Source organism: Coregonus clupeaformis, chromosome 13 (genome assembly GCF_020615455.1).
Source record: "Coregonus clupeaformis isolate EN_2021a chromosome 13, ASM2061545v1, whole genome shotgun sequence".
NCBI classification, from domain to species: domain Eukaryota; kingdom Metazoa; phylum Chordata; class Actinopteri; order Salmoniformes; family Salmonidae; genus Coregonus; species Coregonus clupeaformis.
In genome coordinates this window covers 3573168-3596602 of record NC_059204.1, presented here as the reverse complement: position 1 = coordinate 3596602, position 23435 = coordinate 3573168, and the positions used below count along the sequence as shown (strand labels likewise).

At 42.3% G+C, this 23435-nt stretch overlaps 2 protein-coding genes and 1 long non-coding RNA gene across 5 annotated transcripts; 2 read left to right on the top strand and 1 right to left on the bottom strand.

Annotated features, from left to right (window-relative positions):
- Positions 1 to 2001: 2001 nt before the first annotated feature.
- On the top strand, positions 2002 to 10224 carry LOC121537741 (hepatocyte cell adhesion molecule). Of its 2 annotated transcripts, none has more exons than XM_045224545.1 (7): positions 2002 to 2407; positions 6474 to 6818; positions 7465 to 7761; positions 8422 to 8515; positions 8864 to 8958; positions 9071 to 9141; positions 9439 to 10224. In XM_045224545.1, exons 1-7 carry the CDS (start codon positions 2320 to 2322, stop codon positions 9772 to 9774), a joined length of 1326 nt encoding a protein of 441 aa, XP_045080480.1. In that variant the 5' UTR covers positions 2002 to 2319; the 3' UTR covers positions 9775 to 10224. The 2 variants fall into 2 exon arrangements, with proteins under 2 accessions (XP_045080480.1, XP_045080481.1); XM_045224546.1 differs by having other exon boundaries at positions 2005 to 2407; positions 7465 to 7746.
- A 1354-nt stretch (positions 10225 to 11578) lies between these two features.
- On the bottom strand, positions 11579 to 14533 carry LOC123492138. The gene is made up of 3 exons (XR_006661643.1): positions 14446 to 14533; positions 13800 to 13901; positions 11579 to 12777 (listed from the first exon to the last, which is right to left on the bottom strand). It is a non-coding gene; the product is annotated as an uncharacterized LOC123492138 (long non-coding RNA).
- Positions 13942 to 20914, top strand: LOC121537738 (coiled-coil domain-containing protein 15). Of its 2 annotated transcripts, XM_045224135.1 has the most exons (10): positions 13942 to 14386; positions 14475 to 14624; positions 14869 to 15057; positions 15749 to 15865; positions 16280 to 16462; positions 16834 to 16953; positions 18115 to 18218; positions 18633 to 18827; positions 19351 to 19499; positions 20026 to 20914. In XM_045224135.1, exons 1-10 carry the CDS (start codon positions 14204 to 14206, stop codon positions 20208 to 20210), a joined length of 1575 nt encoding a protein of 524 aa, XP_045080070.1. In that variant the 5' UTR covers positions 13942 to 14203; the 3' UTR covers positions 20211 to 20914. The 2 variants fall into 2 exon arrangements, with proteins under 2 accessions (XP_045080070.1, XP_045080071.1); XM_045224136.1 differs by lacking the exon at positions 16834 to 16953.
- Positions 20915 to 23435: the final 2521 nt, after the last annotated feature.

Below are 23435 nucleotides of genomic sequence, written 5' to 3'. Positions count from 1 at the left end.
TATATATAAAGACAACATTAAATGAAGAATAGTCTGATGGGTGACAATATTAGCCTATCACTTGTGAATTATGTATTATTACTTGTGAATGATGCCCAGCTTGTGCATTAAGGCAAGAAACAGTTGCACACCTCATGTATCCTAGCCCATAGGCCTATATGTTTTGATAAGGTGTGTATCACAACTAAAGTGGCCAAATAACTTCAGCTTTATAACCGGTGTAGAGCCTAACTGGCATACATAGGCTGTGTGTGAGTTTCAAGTTTGGGGAAGCTAATTTTCACCATAAAAATGCACCTTTATAATAAAGCAGTACATGCATAATCACATTTGCCATCACTTTCGAGAACAGTTTTTTCCCGCTAATTGGTTGCATTTTGGAACATCCGCGCTTATAGCCTACTGCTGTGTGTGTTCATTACTGCGCTTATAATGTGAAAAAATAGTCTAATAGTTTATCAATATTTTAAGCTAAACGATCAGCCAAGTTTTTTTGATGCGAGTGGTTGTATTGATTTGGGATCTATCGCATCCCACAACTGTCCCAGAGTATGTTTGGAATATTTATTTATTGCACAGAAGGACAAGTTGACCAATATAATATGTCAACTTTTAAACTATGGGGGATAGTAGATTGACATAGACTAGTGCTTTTGCTGTTCGTTAGGCCTACTCATCTTTTTGGCTGATGAAAAGTAGGCTAAATGTGGACAGTTCCTCGGAATTCGATAACAGGGTCACACAGTTGCGTCCCGGATGTGTATGCCTTCATTCACTTGTAGCCTACTTCTTAGCTGAAATGCCTGTGAGAAGGACCCGATCACATGACGGGCATTGGCTACATCTGAGAGAGCCATGTGAGTGAGAGGTGCTTCGGAGCAAGGCAGCCGGGAGAAGGGAATTATAATTAACCTATTATATTCAGGCCAAGGGCACAATGGCCAGTTTGGCCGCAAAAGGCATGGATTTTTTAGGGTGCATTACGGCCACACAAGGGGGATGCCGGCGAGAAATTCGAGGCCTGGTATATTATCAAGTGCTTGTCAAATTGTGAATGTGTCACGTCTACCCCCGCTCCCCCGCTTGACGTCACTGGTCTACTAACCACCGGTCCTGGAAACCATCATTATGCACACCTGGACTTCTTCACTCCCTGATTACTTCCCCTTTATCTAGCACTCCGTTGTATCACCCATTAGGTAGTATTGTTTCCTGTTGTCATGTTTAGACGCTACTCCTGTTTTTGTATTCACTCTATGTTCGTTCCTATTAAACTCACTGACTGCACCTGCTTCCTGACTCCCTGCGTCTCTGTTACAGAATGAGAGACTGATGAAGTGTGTGCAGCTTGCGACTTTTTTCAAATCATCATTAGAGTCCCATCATGCAGCCTTATAATGTATTAAAAATCAAAACATATAGCCCAATGTTTGTATCACAACTAAAGTTTCATAAATAACTCTAAATTAAGCATATAGGACCAGTTTCTTTGTTAACCGCTCAACACAGAATAGCCGCATGTGCATGCTTCCTTTGAAATCATTTGGATACAAATATTTGTAGGCTGTGTGTGGAAGCCAGGAGATGTTAAACGTGTTTGTGCTAATTAACGGTCAATTACAGTGAGACGGGCAGTGATTTGCTTGACAATCACCAGCTGACAAAATTTCATGACCGCCACAACCCTAACCCTATTCCCTTTATAGTGCACTACTTTTTACCAGGGCCCAAATAGCACTATAGGGAATATGATGCCATTTGAGACGCAGGCCTTTCCTTTACTCAGCAGGACCATTAGAGGAGGGCCCTCCTCTCTATGCCCCTTATATTGAGAACAGAGGAACAACAAGTGGCTCCAGACTGAGGCAGAGTATAAACATTCAGTTGCCAGGGTAAAACCTGAATAGCCTAGGTCTTGCCATGGCATTGTCAGCTCATTTTGGCCATTTCCATTTCAGGAGTGTATTTGAATAAGCTTAAGTGACGTTTTAAAGGGACATTTATGTATTCATTGAGGTGCTGCACTTGGAATGTAACTCATGCTTAGAAGCTTACTATGCAAGTTTTAAAAGTAGTCTAACTGCAAATCCAGAATTGTACAGAAAATTAACAAGATGTGTGCTTTATTTTCTGTACGATTGTTCTACTAAACACACACACACACACACACGCTGCTGTTGTGTTGCTTTGTTGTGCTGTGCACCCAGTCCTAGTGGAGCCCTGCCTTGGAGGAATGTCTGTGTGCTCTTTCGGGGGACGTGCCCAGAGTGGACAAATCATGCTAATTGTCTGGGAGAGAAACGGAGCGTTAGACCCAAGATGAAGGCAGAGAGGGAGGCTCTCTCCAAAGCCATAGCCGCTCCTCAACTTTTGCTGCTCTGGTGTCTTCTTGTCTCATCACAGTCAGGTAAGGGAAACTATCCCCTGTTTTGGGGCAACACATCTGTGCTGACTTAAAGGAATGTGTAGTGTTCACTTGCAAGGCTAAGACAATGTGGGTGGGAGGTATTTAGAGTGGAGTGGGCAAGTGTACAGTAGGTTGGTTTATGCATATTTTCTGACTGACATATTTGTTTGGCTGATAGGTTGGACACATACATTTTGTGTTTTTCATATCCTACTTGCAAGAATATGTTAAATTATGGCTACTTTAAATGTTTTCATGTAAATTAATCTATTCAATCAAAATATATGACTGTCTTAATCATTCAACACCCCCTAATAAGGCCCCTATTATGAATTTAAATGTCTCAGCATATTTATTGAATGAATTAAAATGTAAATTTGATTAGCATATATGCATAAATAGCATTTAATTACAAAAACAACTACATAAAACACAATTTCCATGTCAAACAAGCAAATAAACATTTCCTTGTTGTGTACTAGCTTATATTCCGATAAAACCCCATTTAAAACATTCAAACTGACTGCACATTGCCACACAGTACGTCTTTATATTACTATTCCTAAATTACTAGAAAAAAAATGACACTCTGATGACACTCATAAAACTATACATAATCTGCAAATATAAAAAGAGATTGATGAAGATATATTATTTGGCAGAAAGCAGTCACAATGGGACCCAGATTAAATCCTGGAGTAAAATGTACTTTCAATGTACATTCTCTATTGAGAACGATTTTTAGTCCAGGACTGCTTAATCTGGGTTTGGGAAACTGGCAAATAGAGTTTACTTTAGAGAGTTTAGGCATTCGTTCTGGAGTACAGAAGCTGTTTAGTTCATATCAATGGTATTTGATCTCTGTAGAGCCCATGTGGAAACTACGCTACTCAGATGTCTTCCAGTTGGTTCAGCAGGTTCGCCAAAGCCCTCCACCAGTATTCACGGTGATGTCATTGAACCAAACTGCTCTGTGAGAATGGCACAATCAGAGGATTCTCCAAGATGAGAGGATCATGGTTAGAAGGAAGATGTTGGTTGGTATGACGTTGGTGAAGGACCTGATCTCATGGTATTGAGGTGTGACCTAGATACATAAATGGGAAGCTATATGCGGAGTCTATACTTTTGTACATACACTACCAGTCAAAAGTTTGGACACACCTACTCATTCAAGGGTTTTTCTTTATTTTTACTATTTTTTACATTGTAGAATAATAGTGAAGACATCAAAACTATGAAATAACACATATGGAATCATGTAGTAACCAAAAAAGTGATAAACAAATCAAAATATATTTTATATTTGAGATTCTTCAAATAGCCAACCTTTGCCTTGATGACAGCTTTGCACACTCTTGGCATTCTCTCAACCAGCTTCATGAGGTAGTCACCTGGAATGCATTTCAATTAACAGGTGTGCCTTCTTAAAAGTTAATTTGTGGAATTTCTTTCCTTCTTAATGCGTTTGAGCCAATCAGTTGTTGTGACAAGGTAGGGGGGGTATACAGAAGATAGCCCTATTTGGTAAAATACCAAGTCCATATTATAGCAAGAACAGCTCAAATAAGCAAAGAGAAATGACAGTCCATCATTACTTTAAGACATGAAGGTCAGTCAATATGGAACATTTCAAGAACTTTGAAAGTTTCTTCAAGTGCAGTCGCAAAAACCATCAAGCTCTATGATGAAACTGGCTCTCATGAGGACTGCCACAGGAATGGGAGACCCAGAGTTACCTCTGCTGCAGAAGATACATTCATTAGAGTTACCAGCCTCAGAAATTGCAGCTCAAATAAAATAAATGCTTCACAGAGTTCAAGTCACAGACACATCTGAACATCAACTGTTCAGAAGGGACTGTGTGAATCAGGCCTTCATGGTCGAATTGCTGCAAAGAAACCACTACTAAAGGACACCAATAAGAAGAAGAGACCTGCTTGGGCCAAGAAACACGAGCAATGGACATTAGACAGGTGGGAATTTGTATTTTGGTCTGGAATCCAAATTTGAGATTTTTGGTTCCAACCGCTGTGTCTTTGTGAGACGCAGTGTGGGTGAACGGATTATCTATTTCCCACCGTAATGCATGGAGGAAGAGGTGTTAGGGTGTTGGGGTGCTTTTCTGGTGACTCTGTGATTTATTTAGAATTCAAGGCACACTTAACCAGCATGGCTACCACAGCATTCTGCAGCGATACGCCATCCCACCGGTTTGGGCTTAGTGGGACTATCATTTGTTTTCCAACAGGACAATGACCCAACACACCTCCAGGCTGTGTAAGGGCTATTTTACCAAGAAGGAGTGATGGAGTGCTGCATCAGATGACCTGGCCTCCACAATCCCCCGACCTCAAACCAATTGAGATGGTTTGGGATGAGTCGGATGGCAGAGTGAAGGAAAAGCAGCCAACAAGTGCTAAGCATATGTGGGAACTCCTTCAAGACTGTTGGAAAAGCATTCTAGGTGAAGCTGGTTGAGAGAATGCCAAGAGTGTGCAAAGCTGTCATTAAGGCAAAGGGTGGCTATTTGAAGAATCTCAAATATAAAACATATTTTGATTTGTTTAACACTTTTATTGTTACTACATGATTCCATATGTGTTATTTCATTGTTTTGATGTCTTCACTATTATTCTACAATGTAGAAAATAGTAAAAGTAAAGAAAAACCCTTGAATGAGTAGGAGTGTCCAAACTTTTGACTGGTACGCTATATCAATCTAATTGTTTATGAGATATATCAAAAAGGTGTGCAGACTCAAACATAGAAACATGATACTTGGTACTTTTAGAGGTGCGGTTGTGTCATGTCAATGCAGTTGTGTTGTCATCAGCAGAATCACTGGGGCCCTCTGTCTCCGGGCTCAGCCAATCGGGGAGCTTGTGTTGCTCTGAGGCCTCTTTTCATGGGCTGCCAGGGAGGAAATTGGTCCAAACAATCCCCCCTTTTGTCAGCTTATCCCAGCCATCCAAGAGGACTGTGAGCCGTTACCACGGCGATGCAGTGCTGCCACGCAGGCTCGCTCCAGCGCACTCTGCCCCGACGGAGGAGGGGGCCCGGTGCCCACAGTCGAGTCATCAGCAGCCTGCCGCCCACAACAACAGCCAGCAGAGTTAGCTACAGTCATTTGGCTTTCACTTTATAAGCCCACTCTGATCACACACTGTAGGCTATTTCCCTCAAAAAGAAACCTCTGGTCAATCAACTGAAAGAATTGCTGCAAAATCTGTTGGCCATAAGTTAGACAGTTTGAGATATGCCTTGTAGTGAACTTGTTGAACTAGCTAAGGGGCTGAGAGGAAGCTTAGCATAACCCAGACAATAACCTGTTAACGATGTCACACCTTCCATCCACAAATGCATGTCACTTAATCAAGGACGGTTTAGACACGACTGGGATGGTGGTATTGGTGGTGTGGAGATTGCGGACAGTCCAATATTCTTCAGAATACTAACCTTCACAGTGTAATGGAATAGAAAGGTCCACAGGAGGCTGCTGAGGGGAGGACGGCTCATAATACTGTCTGGAACGGAGCTGATGGAATGGCATCAAACACATGGAAACCATGTGTTTGATGTATTTGATACCATTCCAGTAATTCCGTTCCAGCCATTAACACGACCCCGTCCTCCCCAATTAAGGTGCCACCAACCTCCTGTGGAAGTGGGCCAAGTGTCCTTGGGTACACGATCTGGTTAAAGTTTGTTATTGGATGGCTTGATAGTGTAACCAGTGTGAAATGGCTAGCATTTCAATCGTTGAGGTGACAGAGGGTCCCTTGTTCGAGCCCAGGTTGGGGCGATTAAAGGGACGGAAGCAACACTGTTACACCAGGCCTATTTAAAAGACACTTGTAGCAACCTGAAATGGCATTGCAGGTAGGATACACCTGTACCCTATTGCGTTGTAATGCATGTATCAGTTTATCCATGTCACACATGCGTGTAAGTGGTGGAACACATGTTCCATTCGTATAAACTGAGACAGGTATAGAATAGAAATCTGCTAAATATACAGTATAACCTAAATAAATAGACTCTGTTCCATCTCCTCTGTATCCAGGAAGTGTCAAGGGGGTCAACATCACCAGCCCTGGCTCTCTGATCCGGGGCACATTGGGCGGGGAGGCTCTCCTCTCCGTTCGCTACAGCAGCTCCAGCCCTGACGCGCCCGTCATCAAGTGGCAGCTGAAGAGGGATGACAAGCCCGTCACCGTGGTCCAGTCCATCGGCACCGAGATCATTGGGAACCTGAGGCCCGAGTACCGGGACCGCATCCTGGTGTTTGAGAATGGCACCCTCCTACTCCACAACCTCAAGCTCTCTGATGAGGGCACCTATGAAGTGGAGATCTCCATCACGGATGATACTTTCACCGGAGAGGGGAGTATCGACCTGACTGTGGATGGTAGGTGGTCCATAGTGTAAGCAGGAGCCTATCTCCTGATTCTGTAGCGTGAGGCAGCTTGATGTACAAGTACACCCCCTGGACAGGATGCTAGTCTATCACAGGGTCTTACCTCCTTAATGCTGAGATGCATTGGGCACCATTTTTAGAGTCTTTGGTATGACTCGACCCTGCAACCTTCCAATCTCAGGGAAGACACTCTAACCACAAGGCAATTGAGATGGTTGGTGCATAGTCTAGGATAAGTTTACTTGTCCTTCATGACATGACTTGCATGAAAGAGGCTCTGCTTGTAGGAACTTCTGGGATTGTCTGTTATAAAACCAAATTATTTTTATCCTTTTTGTTTATACAGTATTTCTCACATATTTGTATGACCTTAACATTGGCTGAATTGTCAAGGAAAGTGCGGGGGACAATGGTCCAAACCGTGTTTGTTCCTGTAAAGTCATCGTCGCATAGAGGGTCACCTGAGAAGTTGTTTATGTACACCTGAGTTCATTAGCTCACCTGTAACTCACATATTTTTTTTCTTCTTAAACTCATCATATCAGTATAACATTTGACCCAGAAGGAACAAGAGATCCTAATCTTTTAGTTGGGGACATGTCTTGACGTGTCTGACTACTATACTTCTTCTCCATAGAGCCCATATCCAGACCTTACATCCACATGGAGGCCTCCTCAGTACTGGAGCTCAGCGAGCACTTCACCCTCAACTGCTCCCATGACAACGGAACCAATGCCAAGTACAGCTGGCAGAAAGGCGGGAAACTGTTGACCAATGAGACGCGTCTGCAGCTGTCACCTGACCAGAAGCTCTTGACGATCGTGCGGGTGCTGATGGTGGATGATGACATCTACGGCTGCTCTGTGGAGAACCCTATTGGCAGCATGAAGAGCCTGCCCATCAAACTCACTGTCTACAGTAGGCTACACAGTGGTACTATAGGCTTGAACCAGTGGCAATTCAAAGCCACAATCTGTAATCCGGTTTTCGGTCAAACGGCAACCCTGCCACTTGCTTTGCTATAAAATTGAGGGATGGGGCTGGATGACTCCTGTTATACTCTCTGGCTCTCTAACCCACGATATAGATGACTTTAGAAAGTACTCACTAAATCAATGTAATCTCAGAGCGCTTTTCCCTATAGTCCTACTTGGTACTGGTTCAAGCCTAGGGCATGCAACAAATACTTCACTGAAAAGCAAGTCCTTGTATGTGAGAGAAGGGGTGAAAAAAAGGCAAATGCAAGCTATAGATAGTTTTTATTTTACTAACTGTAGCCTAATGTACCAGCAGCAAAAAGATAATGCGTGGGAGGGAAGTTGATCACTGGCTATACATCCAGTACATCACTCCATCACAGAGACATGAGTGTGTGCGTGGGATGACGGGGGAGGAAGTACATACTGTAATTCTGCTTGAACATATTGTTAAGTAGTTCTACTGTGCCGTTTGTTTTCCTATTCCCTATATAGTGCACTACTTTTGAACAGAGCCTTATGGGCCCTGGTCAAAAGTAGTGCACTAAATGTGGAAAAATGTGCCATTTGGGACACAGTCTATGACCCTCTTCCCCTCCTGACCCTCCCCCAACAGGGAGGAGTTCCCTCTACATCATTCTCTCCACCGGGGGTATTTTCCTCCTTATCACCTTGGTTACGGTGTGCGCCTGCTGGGGGCCATCAAAGAAGTAAGAACCAAACCCACTTTTGTCTCACTCTCTACATGTTTCTGGATGCTTCTGTCTGTTCCCGGTCCTACGGGTTGGGAATACAGTGAGAAGCTTAGTAAAATGGCAGAAGCATATTGATAGTCAAGTTCATTAATGCAATCCAGTTAACGTGATAATAATTATTGAATTATTCAATTATTAATCAAATGTTTTATTAAAATAATAATTACAATGTTATAATACAATAATTGTACTGATATACTGTAGTGTTAAATTTGACATGAACAATGTTGTTTTGAACAGTTTTATACTGTATAATTTTAGCACACAGTTGAATCTCATTTACATTGTACGTTTATTGTGCAGAGAGCGGCAGAAACGGCAAATGAAGCCCAGAGGTTTGGCAGGGCTGCCAAGACATTTAATAGAACACCCTGATTATTCCCCAATCAATCATGCAGGTAAGGAACCTACAAATTACTTTGATTTATATTTCCTAATTATTCATAAGAATGTATAAATTGTTTTGCTGCACCAAAGGTTTTCATCCAATGTCATTTTCATCCTGTACAGTTGACGTTGTACCAAAAATTATGACTGAACATGAACAGAAGAATCCAGTGGCACTCTACATCCTCAAAGAGGTACCTCTTTAAATAACAAAAAATACATAAAGCTGTCATCAGTATCTGACTCAAAACATAGCTAAATAAACCTTTGTTTGAATAAATTTGAATGTAATAAATCGATAAAATGCCCAGAGATATGGTGGGGGCTTGTAGGTGTTTATTTCTCAACCCTCATTCAGCTGTTAAGATGACTACAATAGTTCAATGTAGAAAACAATACAGCCAATACACCTTAGTATTGTTTGGGACCTGTTCAGAGCATTGTGTGTGTGTGTGTGTTTCTGAGTATTGACTTGGTTTCCCTCGTTGTAGGATTCCCATCAGGGCGACCATGACTCACCCGGCAACATGGGCATGGGCCCCCCCTCTGAACCACCCAGCAGTCCCCCCAGTTACAGCAGCTCCTTGCCCCCCTCATCACGCTCCCCTGACCCCCCCGCCCGCTCCTCTCGCAGGTACCCCCGCACCCCAATCAGCTCCCCCCCTTCGCATCACAACAATAAGGTGCAGAGCAAGTCCTCCACCCCCTCCCCACCCCGCACTCGAAGCTCCGGGCGCATATTCCGCACCCCAGTCGGCGTACCGCCTGCCTGTCAGTTGGAAGAGCCCACCCCCACACTGGAGAGCAACGGTACCACTCAGCCGTGATTGTCTATCTACAAGTCCTGGAGGGATAAAGTGTGTGCAGACTTATGTTTCAGCCCAACACTAAGACATCTGGTCTAAATTGAAAACTGTGACTAGTTGAAACAGGATCGTATTCATTAGGCACCAAAGGGAACAAAATGGCCTGAAACAGGGAGGGACTAACTGGAATTGTCCAATAAGAAATATTATTTTTCTTTTTTCGTTGCAAAACGTTTTAAAACATTTTGTTTTGAGTGGCCTAATGAATATGGCACTGGTGTGTTGAAGCTGGGCTAGGAAAAAAGCTGGCACACAGTGTGGCTCCTGTTGTCCACCCCTGGTCAACATGCTCTTCCCCCCTCCATGCCTTGGTGCTGCAGAGAGACATGTATATCTCTGTATGTTCACATGGTGACCGTATGTATATACAGTACCAGTCAAAAGTTTGGACACACCTACTTATTCCAGGGTTTTTCTTTATTTTTACTATTTTCTACATTGTAGAATAATAGTGAAGACATCATAACTCTGAAATAACACATATGGAATCATACAGTAACCAATGTTTCTTTTTTAAAATCTAAATATATTTTATATTTGAGATTCTTCAAATAGCCAACCTTTGCCTTGATGACAGCTTTGCACACTCTTGGCATTCTCTCAACAAGCTTCATGAGGTAGTCACCTGGAATGCATTTCAATTAACAGGTGTGCCTTGTTAAAAGTTAATTTGTGGAATTTCTTTCCTTCTTAATACATTTGAGCCAATCAGTTGTGTTGTGACAAGGTAGGGGTGGTATACAGAAGATAGCCCTATTTGGTAAAAGACCAAGTCCATATTATGGCAAGAACAGCTCAAATAAGCAAAGAGAAACGACACTCCATCATTACTTTAAGACATACGGAAAATGTGCAGTCGCAAAAACCATCAAGCGCTATGATGAAACTGGCTCTCATGAGGACCGCCACAGGAATGGAAGACCCAGAGTTACCTCTGCTGCAGAGGATAAGTTCATTAGAGTAACCAGCCTCAGAAATTGCAGCCCAAATAAATGCTTCACAGAGTTCAAATAACAGACATATCTTAACATTAACTGTTCAGAGGAGACTGCGTGAATCAGACCTTCATGGTCGAATTGCTGCAAAGAAACCACTACTAAAGGACATCAATAAGAAGAAGAGACTTGCTTGGGCCAAGAAACACGAGCAATGGACATTCGACCGGTGGAAATCTGTTATTTGGTCTGATGAGTCCAAATTTGAGATTTTTGGTTCCAACCGCCGTGTCTTTGTGAGACGCAGTGTGGGTGAACGGATGATCTCCACATGTGTGGTTCCCACCGTGAAGCATGGAGGAGGAGGTGTTATGGTGTGGGGGTGCTTTTCTGGTGACACTGTCTGTGATTTATTTAGAATTCAAGGCACACTTAACCAGCATGGCTACCACAGCATTCTGCAGCGATACGCCATCACATCTGGTTTGCACTTAGTGGGACTATCATTTGTTTTTCAACAGGACAATGACCCAACACACCTCCAGGCTTTGTAAGGGCTATTTGACCAAGAAGGAGAGTGATGGAGTGCTGCATCTGGTTGAGAGAATGCCAAGTGTGCAAAGCTGTCATCAAGGCAAAGGGTGCGTACTTTGAAGAATCTAAAATCTATTTAGATTTGTTTAACAACTTTTTGGTTATTACATGATTCCATATGTGTTATTTCATCGTTTTGATGTCTTCACTATTATTCTACAATTTAGAAAATAGTAAAAATAAAGAAAAACCCTTGAATGAGTAGGTGTGTCCAAACTTTTGACTGGTACTGTATGTAAATATGTTTTATATGACGTTATAGTGCAGTAATGTTTGTCTCAGAACCCAAATACACTGTCATCCTCCACAACTGTATGGGTCAGTTTTAGGTTTTAAGTTATGACACGTTAGTTAGCCTACTATTTTTTCTTCCATTCTATTATGTCCTATTCTTTAAGACCTGTTAAATTGTATAATGTAGAAAACCTCTCTTTAAAGATACCAATTTCTTCATATGTTGGTACATTTTGTATTGTGTGGATGTTTGTTATTTAACTAATAATTTTCTGTTTTATTGGGTATCATAGCTGAATAACCATTAAATGTTTTTCCTTTGTATAGATTCATCGAATTTTTAAGAAAATCAAACGATACATTGTACATATCAGTAGAGATGTTTATTAAAGGCATGATGAGGAGGAAATATTGGTTGTCATTTATACATTTGTTTCACTCAAAGTTAAACTTCAGTGAATCTTTGAATGTTTCAAACACTTTATCCTCAATATTGTCAGTTTGCATCTTCATGTGAGCATGCAATTTTGCTATTTATCCATGCAGAAATGAATTGGAAAAACAAGTTAGTGTAGCAGATGGCAATCTGTAAAACTCACTCCTCAGCTTGAAGAGTCTCCACTTGCGCTGCTGAATAGCAACTTTTTCAGTGGCGCAACTGTATAAGACGCTTCAGGAGGGCGGTTACGTGTCGAGGCAGAGGTCCTGGGTTCGAGCCTCGGTATGAATGAATCAGGAGGAAGCGGTAATCGCTAAGCAAGCAGCATGACGTCTTTTACAATGGTGCTGTGTTCCGGATCATCAGTTGTGCTCAGCTCAATGCTGGGGTCGCTGTGGAGTGGGTTTGGGGGGTGAATGTAGCAGATGGCGATCTGTGAAACTCACTCCTCAGCCTGAAATGTCTCTACTGGTGCTGCCGAATAGCTAGCTTTTTGGTGGCGCAACAGGGTAAGATGCTTCTGGAGGGTGGTCAGGGGTGTTAGCGAGGCAGAGGTGCTGGGTTTGAGCCTTGGTATGAGCCGAATCAGGAGGAAACGGTACTCGCTAAGCAAGCAGTGTGACTTCCTTAACATTAGCTTCTTAACATTAACATTAACTTCTTAACCTTAACATTAACTTCTTCAGACCGTGGTAGGCTGCACCCATCGTTGTCGACATCAATGTAATCTCTTCTTCTCTCTCCACAGAGAATGTTTGTGCCCTGCAATAAAACAGAGGGGACATACTTTCAACACAGTACAGTACAAGCTTCATGTAATTTGTTCATTTTTGTCAAATGCTCCTCATTCTGTTCTCACACACACACAGAGAATTTGTTTGCTGATTCACAGTCATAGGACAATAGTACGCCTGTTCAGTGACCACTACAGCTGTGTAGTTGAGGCATGGAGAAGAAAGAAAGTGATTCATCTGCCTATCCCAATATATACATTAATGTATACGTTGGGAGTAGAGACATTACACAATTTGTCCACAGAACAGGGACAGATTATTACATGCCTGGATAACAATTACGTGTTGTTACTATGTTTTCTCATGAGAAAACTATGTCACTGCGTACTTGGACTTTTCAGTGGGCCTAAATCAAACCGCCTATTTCCATAGATGGAAATTAGCAATTTATCTGCAAATGTATTTCAAGCCAATCCAGCTTGATTCAGCTACCTGAGAAGAGTTTGACATTAGGTTTCTGTAATGCAATTGTAGCTGACCAGTGTAGAGAGTAACAACAGCTGAAGAGGGGGCCTGTAGTGCAGAGCAGAGCGTCTATGGTCACGACCTGTTCCACAAAAGCCGGGCCTCGGGTCCTGGCACATACACCGCTTACATTCCCCCTCTCTTGGAAAAGTGTATTCACACAAAATAGGCAGCTGCGACAGCAGCACACTTCCAACAAAGGCCTGGGAATTATCGCACCACGGTAGCCAGCCAATGTAGAGGGTGAGAAGGTGGACTCGATCCGTGGACTCAGCGGTGCAGACGAGCACCAGGACAGCGATGTGTGTGTCTGTGTGCAAGCTTTGTCAGTGGTTTATAACCTAAATAAAAGCTTGGCCTTTAGTCGTAACAGCAGTATACTGTCCACCACTTATTGCTACTTTATTACCATGTATCAAATAATTGCCCCTCTTTTAATCGTGGAGGACAGGAAATACACAGGGGGAGGTTGAATACATCTGTTTAACAGATTCTAACAGCCTAAATATAATTGTATCAACTCACTATTATGCCTTGGGTGCTTCTGAGCAGAGAGGAAGTTTGGAGCAGGCTGGACTGTGCATGGTTTGATTGACATCTGGTACGACCATTCAGATCGCAGATTCTCTAGAAGGAACCAATATAAATTAAGTGTGGGGAGCCAAAATGGTCGCACTGTTAATACGTCACCAACAACAACAAGCGTCTACTGTGGCAGTTGAGAAGCCAAACACACTTGAATAATTCAGAAAGGTTATGTTCACAGATGTAATACTCGCAAATGATTTATAGGCCTCCGGACATTTAATACTCATTTCAAAGCTGTTGCAGATTGTGAAACGTATTAGGTTGGTTGAAGAAGTAGCTAGCTAACGTTAACTCAGAAGTTAACAAACGTTGCCTGGATAGCTAGCAATCTGGCTAGCAACATGGCCCCTATAAATCTTAAAGTAAAGGGCACAACCAAAGTTTCAATTAGTGGGATAACAGTACATGCTCAAAGCAAACATGGTCATCGAAATAATGTATTGGCCGAGAGGAATCAAGCAGTTGCACCTGTTGGCGCCTGGGTGGAGAGTGGACAAGACTACCAGGAGGATGAGCATCCAACTGTAAGTGTAGCCGTACATAAATTATTCTACTTGAATAGGTAGCTAGTTAGCATATTTACCTGTTGACTTATTCTCTCGTATGAGCCAGGTTCGTGCCCTGCTAACTGAGGAGCTACAGGTGGCGATGCAACGGGAGAAAGAGGATAGTCTTCGCCGGTTTCAGGAAGAAGTGCGCCGCCGCGTGGCACAACAGGCTCAAATCCTCAAGAGGCGGCAGCTTCAGAAGTCATGCGAGACGGTGACTAGCCTATATTATGTGGATAATGGACATATTGTATTACAATTGCTGTTCATGGTGGAGCACAGTTAGTACGCCAACATCATTTAAAAAAAACATAAAAACAACAAAGCCTTACAAATGGCAGGAATACAGTTATCTTGTTTTCCAAGTATAGTAGCTAGCTACTACACATGTAAATGACATTGACTATGGGTAAATGAGCACCACCTCTATCAAGAGCCTGCGTTGTTTCTCTTTACAGGTGGAGCGTGAGGGGAGAGTGCTCCAGCAGTCCAGCGATGCAGCGCAGAGGTTGACCCCCACGAAGAATCTGTTCCCCTACTCCCCACAGCGAGAGCTAGCCATCTGCAGCCCCAACTCTCGCTGGGTCCGACCACAGGGCCATGAGAGCAGCAACAGAGAAAACAGGACAGATCAGCAAACGCATCAGGTGGCTAAACTTATCTGTGATGATCTACATTGACATTTACATGTTAGTCATTCTATTCCATGCATTCAATGGATGTAAGAAAAACATCCACATATCTCGGTCATTGCAAGAACATAAAAAAACTTCTAAATACCAGTAGCCTTGCATAATCTGTGCTTGTTACAGTAAAGGAAAAGCAAGTAGTATTTGTTTTTTATCTGTTGTTATAAAAACATTGAATGAAGCCACACACAAGCACTGAGTGGATATTGTTATTGATTCGAATCTATATCTAACGTGCGTCCCACGGCTGCGTTTACACCGGTCTTTTGACCAATCAGATCAGATCTTTTGGGTAAAAGATTAGAATTGGCAGCCTGTGTAAACACAGCCTATATCCATCATTGAGCTCTGCAACAAAGGCTGCATTTACACAGGCATCCCAATTCTGATATTTTTGCCACTAATTGGTCTTTTGACCAATCAGATCCTTTGTCTGTAATTGGGCAAAAGATCACAATTGGGCTGCTTGTGTAAATGCAGCTATATAGACCTAGGCTACCTACCTGTTTATCCTCAATAATGCCAATGGATTATTTACACAGATGTTGAAGCCATTCTGCTCATATTAAGTCAGTGACATTGCCATTACTTCTGTCATTAGCTCTATAGATAAAATAGGTCATCATACGGGTTGGTTTTGGTATTTCAGCTCAGCAAAGTCATGAGGCAGGTCAGGCACAGACTGGCAGCCTGTCAGACGGTCCGAGACGGAGAAGTGATGTCAGAGCTCCCTGGGGGAATATGGAAGGTGTCTCCTACCAGAGATGTGAGTTTGTTTATACTGCCCCTTTCTAACTGGCCAAAGTCAGTTATTACAAAAATGTCAGATAACCATAGAATTAGAATGAATTTATTCTACCTCTATATATTTGGCCAGCAGCATACCACCCTGCATCCCACTGCTGGCTTGCCTCTGAAGCTAAGCAGGGTTTGTCCTGGTCTGTCCTTGGATGGGAGACCAGATGCTGCTGGGAGTAGTATTGGAGGGCCAGTAGGAGGAACTCTTTCCTCTGGTCTAAAAAATAAATATCCCAATGCTCCAGGGCAGTGATTGGGGACATTGCCCTATGCAGGGTAAAATATTGATGTTTCTTTGGATATAACTTTATAATTTGGAACTCTCAATTGCAGGAATACTGTATTTACTGTAAGACATTTTATGCTTTCTAACTCAAAACAGAAACCTGTATATCGGGTGACAAGAGAAGAGGAAGGAGAAGAGGAGGATCATGAAGAAGAAGAAGAAGAAGAAGAGGAGGAGGAGGAAGATATTCCTTTGATTGGGCAACACGACTCCCCTCTTCAGAACTTTGATCCTCACGAGGGTCACAGGAGCAAGACTGTCACCTTTGACAACAATCCGGTCGGTCACCACAAGTGTTCTCTTTTTAACACTTCTCCAATTTCCAAACACTCCCATTTCCCCAAACCCCACACAGTCAATAGTCCTGTGACTCACATCCTTATCCTAACATTCCTTTAGTCAGGCTATAGCAAGTTGTTTGTTTATCAATCTATATAGTTTCCTTTGTAACTCCAACTAAGCTACCCTAAAGGTTTAATCTTTCATAATGCACAACGAGAGGTGCTCAACCCTTACTAAGTTCTGTAAATGAGTCTTTGGGTGCCTTTGTCCAGGAGTCACCCAACTTTTCTGAAAAAGACTGCTTGAAGGCCAAAACGCATCTACTGTGACAGCTAATAATCAATATTTCACACCCGTGTGTGTTGCAGGTGTGTCCGAGGCTCTTTAGTGAGCCTTATCCTGCAGGTCATAGTAATGAGTTTAGTACTGACCATAGAGCTACTCAAGTGCTGTGGCCTCAAGAAGACCAGGAGGAACTGAAGAGACAGGTGATTAAGGCCAGTTAGAACTATATTATAGGGTTTTAGTGTTTATGAATATACACCCCTTCTTGGATGGCTATCAAATAACTTTTATCACTGACCATATTTACACACAGCCCTCCACCAAATCCCCCCTTTAGAGATTAACTAATACTGTATGAAACACAATGATTCGTGCAGTACGGTGGCTTAGTGTATTTTCAGCCCAAAAAGTACAACATATTTTCAAGACACACTTTCAACTAGTTAGCATTTAGTAAAATACACTACATGGCCAAAAGTAGATGGACACCCCTTCAAATTAATTGATTCAGCTATTTCAGCCACACCCGTTGCTGACAAGTGTATAAAATCGAGCACACGGCCATGCAATCTCCATAGACAAACATTGGCTGTTGTTTGGATGCCACCTTTCCAACAAGTCAGCCCTGCTAAAGCTGCCCGGTCAACTGTAAGTAATGTTATTGTGAAGTGGAAACGTCTAGGAGCCAGGAGAACGCTACCTGCCCGAATGCATAGTGCCAACTGTAAAATTTGGTGGAGGAGAAATAATGGTCTGGGGTTGTTTTTCATGGTTTGGTCTAGGCCCCTTAGTTCCGGTGGAGGGAAATGTTAACGCTACAGCATACAATGACATTCTAGACGATTCTGTGCTTCCAACTTTGTGGCAACAATTTGGGGAAGGCCCTTCCCTGTTTCAGCGTGACAATGCCCCCTGCACAAAGCGAGGTCCAAACAGAAATGGTTTGTTGAGATCTATGTGGAAGAACTTGACTGGCCTGCACAGAGCCCTGACCTTTGGGATGAATTAGAACGCCGACTGCGAGCCAGGCCTAATCGCTCAACATCAGTGCCCGACCTCACCAATGCTCTTGTGGCTGAATGGAGGCAAGTAACCCACAGCAATATTCCAACATCTAGTGGAAAGCCTTCCCAGAAGAGTGGAGGCTGTTATAGCAGCAAGGGGGGGACCAACTCCATATTAATGCCCGTGATTTTGGAATGAGATGTTCGCCGAACAGGCGTCCACATACTTTTGGCCATGTAGTGTATTTGCTTAAAACTTTGGTCTTTGCTTCCAATGCATTAATATGCACATTTTATAAAATTATACCCCTTGACACCATAAAACAACTTTACCTTAACTCTAACAATGTTTGTTTGTAGCGTCAGTCTCAGTTTCTGATGTACCGGCGCCTAGTCATGGACATTGAGAGAGAACAAGTCAAGGAGCATCAGAGACACAGGAAGCACCTGAGGAGAATCGGAAGGTGACTCGGCACAACCACAATTAACGCATTTATTTCCTCTTCTAGATATACTCTCTTCCTGTTTGAGCCATATGTGGTTTTCAAAACATGTCACTTTTAGTAATCGGTGCTGTCAAATGTTGAATTCATATCAGAGTAGGGGTACATCTCATTTCAATGCAGTCAATTGAGATATTAAACAGAAATTCTAGATTTCCTTAGTTTTTCCAATTTGAATCTGTGTACTTGTTGAATTGACTTTATTTAAATGGAATTAAACCCAACCCTGATTCATATATACATTCATACTCCTTCAACATGGTCTCTACAATATAATTGTTTTTGTTTTTTTATGTGGAACAATGTAGATAGTGGCATTACATCCAATTGCTAAATAAGCACACATTTTAATGAAGTTTTGTCTTTCCACTGTAGGATAAAAGCAGAAAAGGAACAGAAGAGGTTGGAAGAGGAGAGGAAGCTGGAGAGACTGCAGCAGCTGGAGGAGGATAGACTGGAAATGGCTGAGAGGGAATTTCTAATTCTGGAGCGACTGAGACTTGAGGAAGAGGAGAGGGCAGAGGTGTTAGAGAAGAAAGAGAGAGGAAAGAAAGATAAAGAAGCCACAAGGTAACTTTATTAATCAATACAATCTGAAATTAAATGGGCTAGATACGGCCCAGAAGGTTTTTGATAATTGTACAGTATCTGTCCCTTTATTCTATCTTCTGCCAAATATTCTGCCAATATATTATTTTTTGTCCTTGAGCAACACATCATGTGCACTACTCCTCCAAAAGTCACATTGGGAAATATGAAAGACCAGTGTAAAAAATTGAATTCTGATGTTTGCTCGTGATAATCATGGCAAACAATTTTTTGATACTTTAGAAAACACATACATCTAGATTCTAGCCTACTCCTGACCCTACTCCTAGACTAGAAATCATGCTGAATGTTTAATATCCATTTAAAGTACTTTTTAGTCCAGGAATAATCTGGGTCCAGGTAACCGGCCCTAAATGTGTTTGTGCTGGTGAACCTAGAGAATAAGGCCCTGTGTCCCAGCCTGTGTTGTGTGTGTTATTATGTGACAGGTTGGGTACTTTGACAGAAAATGGAACAATACAGATTGTATTGTGTCCTGTGGCAGGTACATCGAGGCTCTGAGAGCTCAGATGAAGGAGAGGATAGCTCTGGAGAATACAGAGCTCCCTCCTCTCTGTTGCTGCGGAGACAGTTTCTGGGACTCCCATCCTGACACCTGCGCAAACAACTGTGTCTTCTACAACAACCCTAAAGGTACAAACGGCACCACATGTCTCAACCACAAGCCAATAGGCTACCTCCAAAAGAACAGTATGGTAATTATTTGACCTGCTGCAAGCCAAGATAGGTGACTTGCACCCTTGATGTATGTTTACCATGTAGAGTATGTATCATTTCCACATAGAATATGTTCATCAATTATTACGCAACTATGTCAAGGTCCCTCAACATGAACCTACTGACGTTTATCAGTTACCCATTTATAGTAACCTGTTCATTCAAAGTATCAACTTCCTTCCATATTTTCCTCATTTTGATTCTTTCCTATTTTCCCTATTCTAGTTTACCTACGTCGTGTTCATTAGGGCACGCAATATATATATATATATTTTTTAAACATTGCAACCGAAAATGATAAAATGAGGGTTTCTTATTGGGCAAGTCCATTTTTCAGTCCGTTTTCCTACGTTTGGTCCCTGATGAACTCGACCCTGAGGTTCAGTATGATGTGCTATGAATGGGATGGATGTGTTCATGATTCTGTTTGTCTTTCATCCAGCCTATGTCCAGGCTCTGCAGTCTGCGCTGTTGAGCTGTGATCTCAAGGACGGCAGCCACTCCACTCACCAGCGGGCCTCGGCTCGCCAGATCGCCTCCATGCACGCCCTTTCACCCAGGAAGGAAACCACAGCTCACAGGAAGTTAGCCGCCTCGCACAGGAGCAAAAAAAAAGAGGACATTTGAATTTCAGCCCTCTTTGTTTTTTAAAATCAATAATGACCTTTAAACATGTCGTTTTGTCATGCTATTGATTTTGAATCAAACCTTGCCGTCTCTCACTCTTGGATACTTATCAGTTGTTATTCCTTGAAACGTGATGTAATTTATTTTGTATGGTTTTATTTTAATTATCTGTCTTTAACTATGTCAAAGATGTACACTTGGTTTTACTCTGTCCTTAATTGCTGAAAAATTGCTGATTTAAAAACCTGACATTTTATCTTTTGAACCTCGGGATGATGCTTCAGTGGTGTTTTTTAGTCCTATAATGTATTTTGGATGCAGCAGTGGGCGTAATCATGGTAGTATCCTAATCCTTCTTATTACAGTATATATTATTCCATTCCTATGGAAAAAGTGTGGGCTGAAAATGTTGTCAGCTGGTTTAAAATTAGTAATTTTTTTTTATATCAAGGTATTATTAATCTGTTACTCATTGCATTGTTAGGGTGATTTGTCACTGTTTCCTATCGCACGCAGTAAGATGAGTGAATTTTTTTTTTTGTGTTCACCAAAACTGAATGAATGTAAAAGGCCTTCCTACATGATAAAAATGCTAATGTTTATTCATGAAAAATGAGAAGCTAAACTTGTAGGATACAGTGCATTTGGAAAGTATTCAGACCCCTTGACTTTTTCCACATTGTGTTACCTTACAGCCTTATTCTAAAATTGATTTAAAAAAATAAATAAAAAATCCCCCTCATCAATATTCACTCAATACCCCATAATAAAGCAAAAACTGTTTTCTTAGACATTTTTACAAAAAATAAAAACAGAAATATCACATTTACATAATATAAGTATTCAGACCCTTTACTCTGTACTTTGTTGAAGCACCTTTGGCAGCGATTCCAGCCTTGAGTATTCTTGGGTATGACGCTACAAGCTTGGCACACCTTTATTTGGGGAGTTTCTCCCATTCTTCTCTGCAGATCCTGTCAAGCTCTGTCAGGTTGGATGGGGAGCGTCACTGCACAGCTATTTTCAGGTCTCTCCAGAGATGTTCGATCGGGTTCAAATCCGGGCTCTGGCTGGGCCACTCAAGGACATTCAGAGACTTGTCCGAAGCCACTCCTGCGTTGTCTTGGCTGTGTGCTTAGGGTCGTTGTCCTGTTGGCAGGTGAACCTTAGCCCCAGTCTGAGGTCCTGAGCGCTCTGGAGCAGGTTTTCATCAAGGATCTCTCTGTACTTTGCTCCATCAATCTTTCCTTCGATCCTGACTAGTCTCCCAGTCCCTGCCGCTGAAAAACATTCCCACAGCATGATGCTTCACCGTAGGGATGGTGCCGGGTTTCCTCTAGATGTGACGCTTGGCATTCTGGCCAGAGTTCAATCTTGGTTTCATCAGACCAGATCATCTTGTTTCTCATGGTCTGAGAGTCCTTTAGGTGCCTTTTGGCAAACTCCAAGCTGGCTGTCATGTGCCTTTTACTGAGGAGTGGCTTCCGTCTGGCCACTCTAACATAAAGGCCTGATTGGTGGAGTGCTGCAGAGATGGTTGTCCTTCTGGAAGGTTCTCCCATCTCCACAGAGGAACTCTGAAGCTCGGTCAGAGTGACCATCGGGTTCTTGGTCACCTCCCTGACCAAGGCCCTTCTCCCCCGATTGCTCAGTTTGGCCGGGCGGCCAGCTCTAGGAAGAGTCTTGGTGGTTCAAAACTTCTTCCATTTAAGAATGATGGAGGCCACTGTGTTCTTGGGGACCATCAATGCTGCAGACATGTTTTGGTACCCTTCCCCAGATCTGTGCCTCGACACAATCCTGTCTCATATCTCTATGGACAATTCCTTCGACCTCATGGCTTGGTTTTTGCTCTGTGGGACCTTATATAAACAGGTGTGTGCCTTTCCAAATCATGTCCAATCAATTTAATTGACCACGGGTGGACTCCAATCAAGTTGTAGAAGCATCTCAAGGATGCTCAATGGAAACAGGATGCACCTGAGCTCAATTTCGAGTCTCATAGCAAAGGGTCTGAATACTTATGTTAATAAGGTATTTCAGTTTTTTATTTGTAATACATTTGCAAAAATGTCAAAAAAACTGTTTTTTCGCTTTGTCATTGTGTGTAGATTGGTGAGGGAAAAAATTATGTAATACATTTTAGAATCAGGCTGTAAAGTAACAAAATGTGGAAAAGGTCAAGGGGTCTGAATACTTCCCAAAAACTCCAAGGCACTCTTACCAGAAAATAACCTTTATTGACTTGGCATCCATTTTGGAAAATTAAAACGAGGTTAACGTCAATGCCACAACTAAGCCTGGGAAACGAGAGCACCTTACCATAAACTATTACTATTAAAGAGTGCACACATTTTTCTGCTTTTTAACAAATTGCATGTGTGTAGTTATAATTTGATGGTTAAGACACCTAATAATTAAAGGTTTCCTCAACGCTTTATTTGAAATTCTGGTGCGTGTTTTTCCACTCTCACTGTCAATGTAACACAGTTCATAAACTCTGTAATCATGAGACTCATCATGACCACCCTCAAGGTGTTTGTACATCAGTAACTTTTCAATAGCCTTTTCACAAACTGTTATAAATACTATTTTATTTTCACACTGACCTTTTCAGCACTTCCGGGGAAAGGAGATATTTAGTCAGTTGTACACCTGAATGCGTTCAACCGAAATGTGCCTTATGCATTCAACCCAACCCCCTCTGAAATCGACATCCATGTCATCCGCGCCCGGGGTGCAGGTGTTGTTGGGGGGGTTAACTGCCTTGCTCAAGAGCAGAACGGCTGATTTTTCCACCGTGCCGGCTTGGGGATTCGAACCTATGGTTGATGCGTAACCAAGCTTGGTATAGCTTTGTTTGGCTCAGCAGTGTGTAAAGCCCCCAACATGACCCTAGAAACGTTTCAATTTGTAATTTTAGAGAATGCATAAAAATAGCAATATTTACTTTTCAAAAAGACATATGTATTTTCATTTTCTGCTGTAGGTAGGCTATGCCACATTTCACAGAAGACAAACCGTACTTCGCTGCTACTTGAAGAGTTAATGAACGAGATTGTTTTCTCATGGCCCGGTGCCCCGGATGAGTAGAGATTACATTTCAGGTACAATAGAACGGTCTGAAATGTACAAACTCCGTGCCCCCATAGCACCGGGCCATGTAAAACGAACTCGCCCATTCAGTTGGCACTCCTTTAATGCCGTGACGTCAGACACGGGAAT

Excerpts from the sequence above, each read along its gene's own strand:
- LOC121537738 (XM_045224135.1), top strand. The coding sequence starts at position 14,204 with ATGGCCCCTATAAATCTTAAAGTAAAGGGCACAACCAAAGTTTCAATT. Across the intron at positions 14,387-14,474 it reads AGGAGGATGAGCATCCAACT|GTTCGTGCCCTGCTAACTGA; the intron begins GTAAGTGTAGCC and ends CGTATGAGCCAG. Across the intron at positions 16,463-16,833 it reads TCACCTTTGACAACAATCCG|GTGTGTCCGAGGCTCTTTAG; the intron begins GTCGGTCACCAC and ends TGTGTGTTGCAG.
- LOC121537741 (XM_045224545.1), top strand. The coding sequence starts at position 2,320 with ATGAAGGCAGAGAGGGAGGCTCTCTCCAAAGCCATAGCCGCTCCTCAA. Across the intron at positions 2,408-6,473 it reads TCTTGTCTCATCACAGTCAG|GAAGTGTCAAGGGGGTCAAC; the intron begins GTAAGGGAAACT and ends CTCTGTATCCAG. Across the intron at positions 8,516-8,863 it reads TGCTGGGGGCCATCAAAGAA|AGAGCGGCAGAAACGGCAAA; the intron begins GTAAGAACCAAA and ends TTTATTGTGCAG.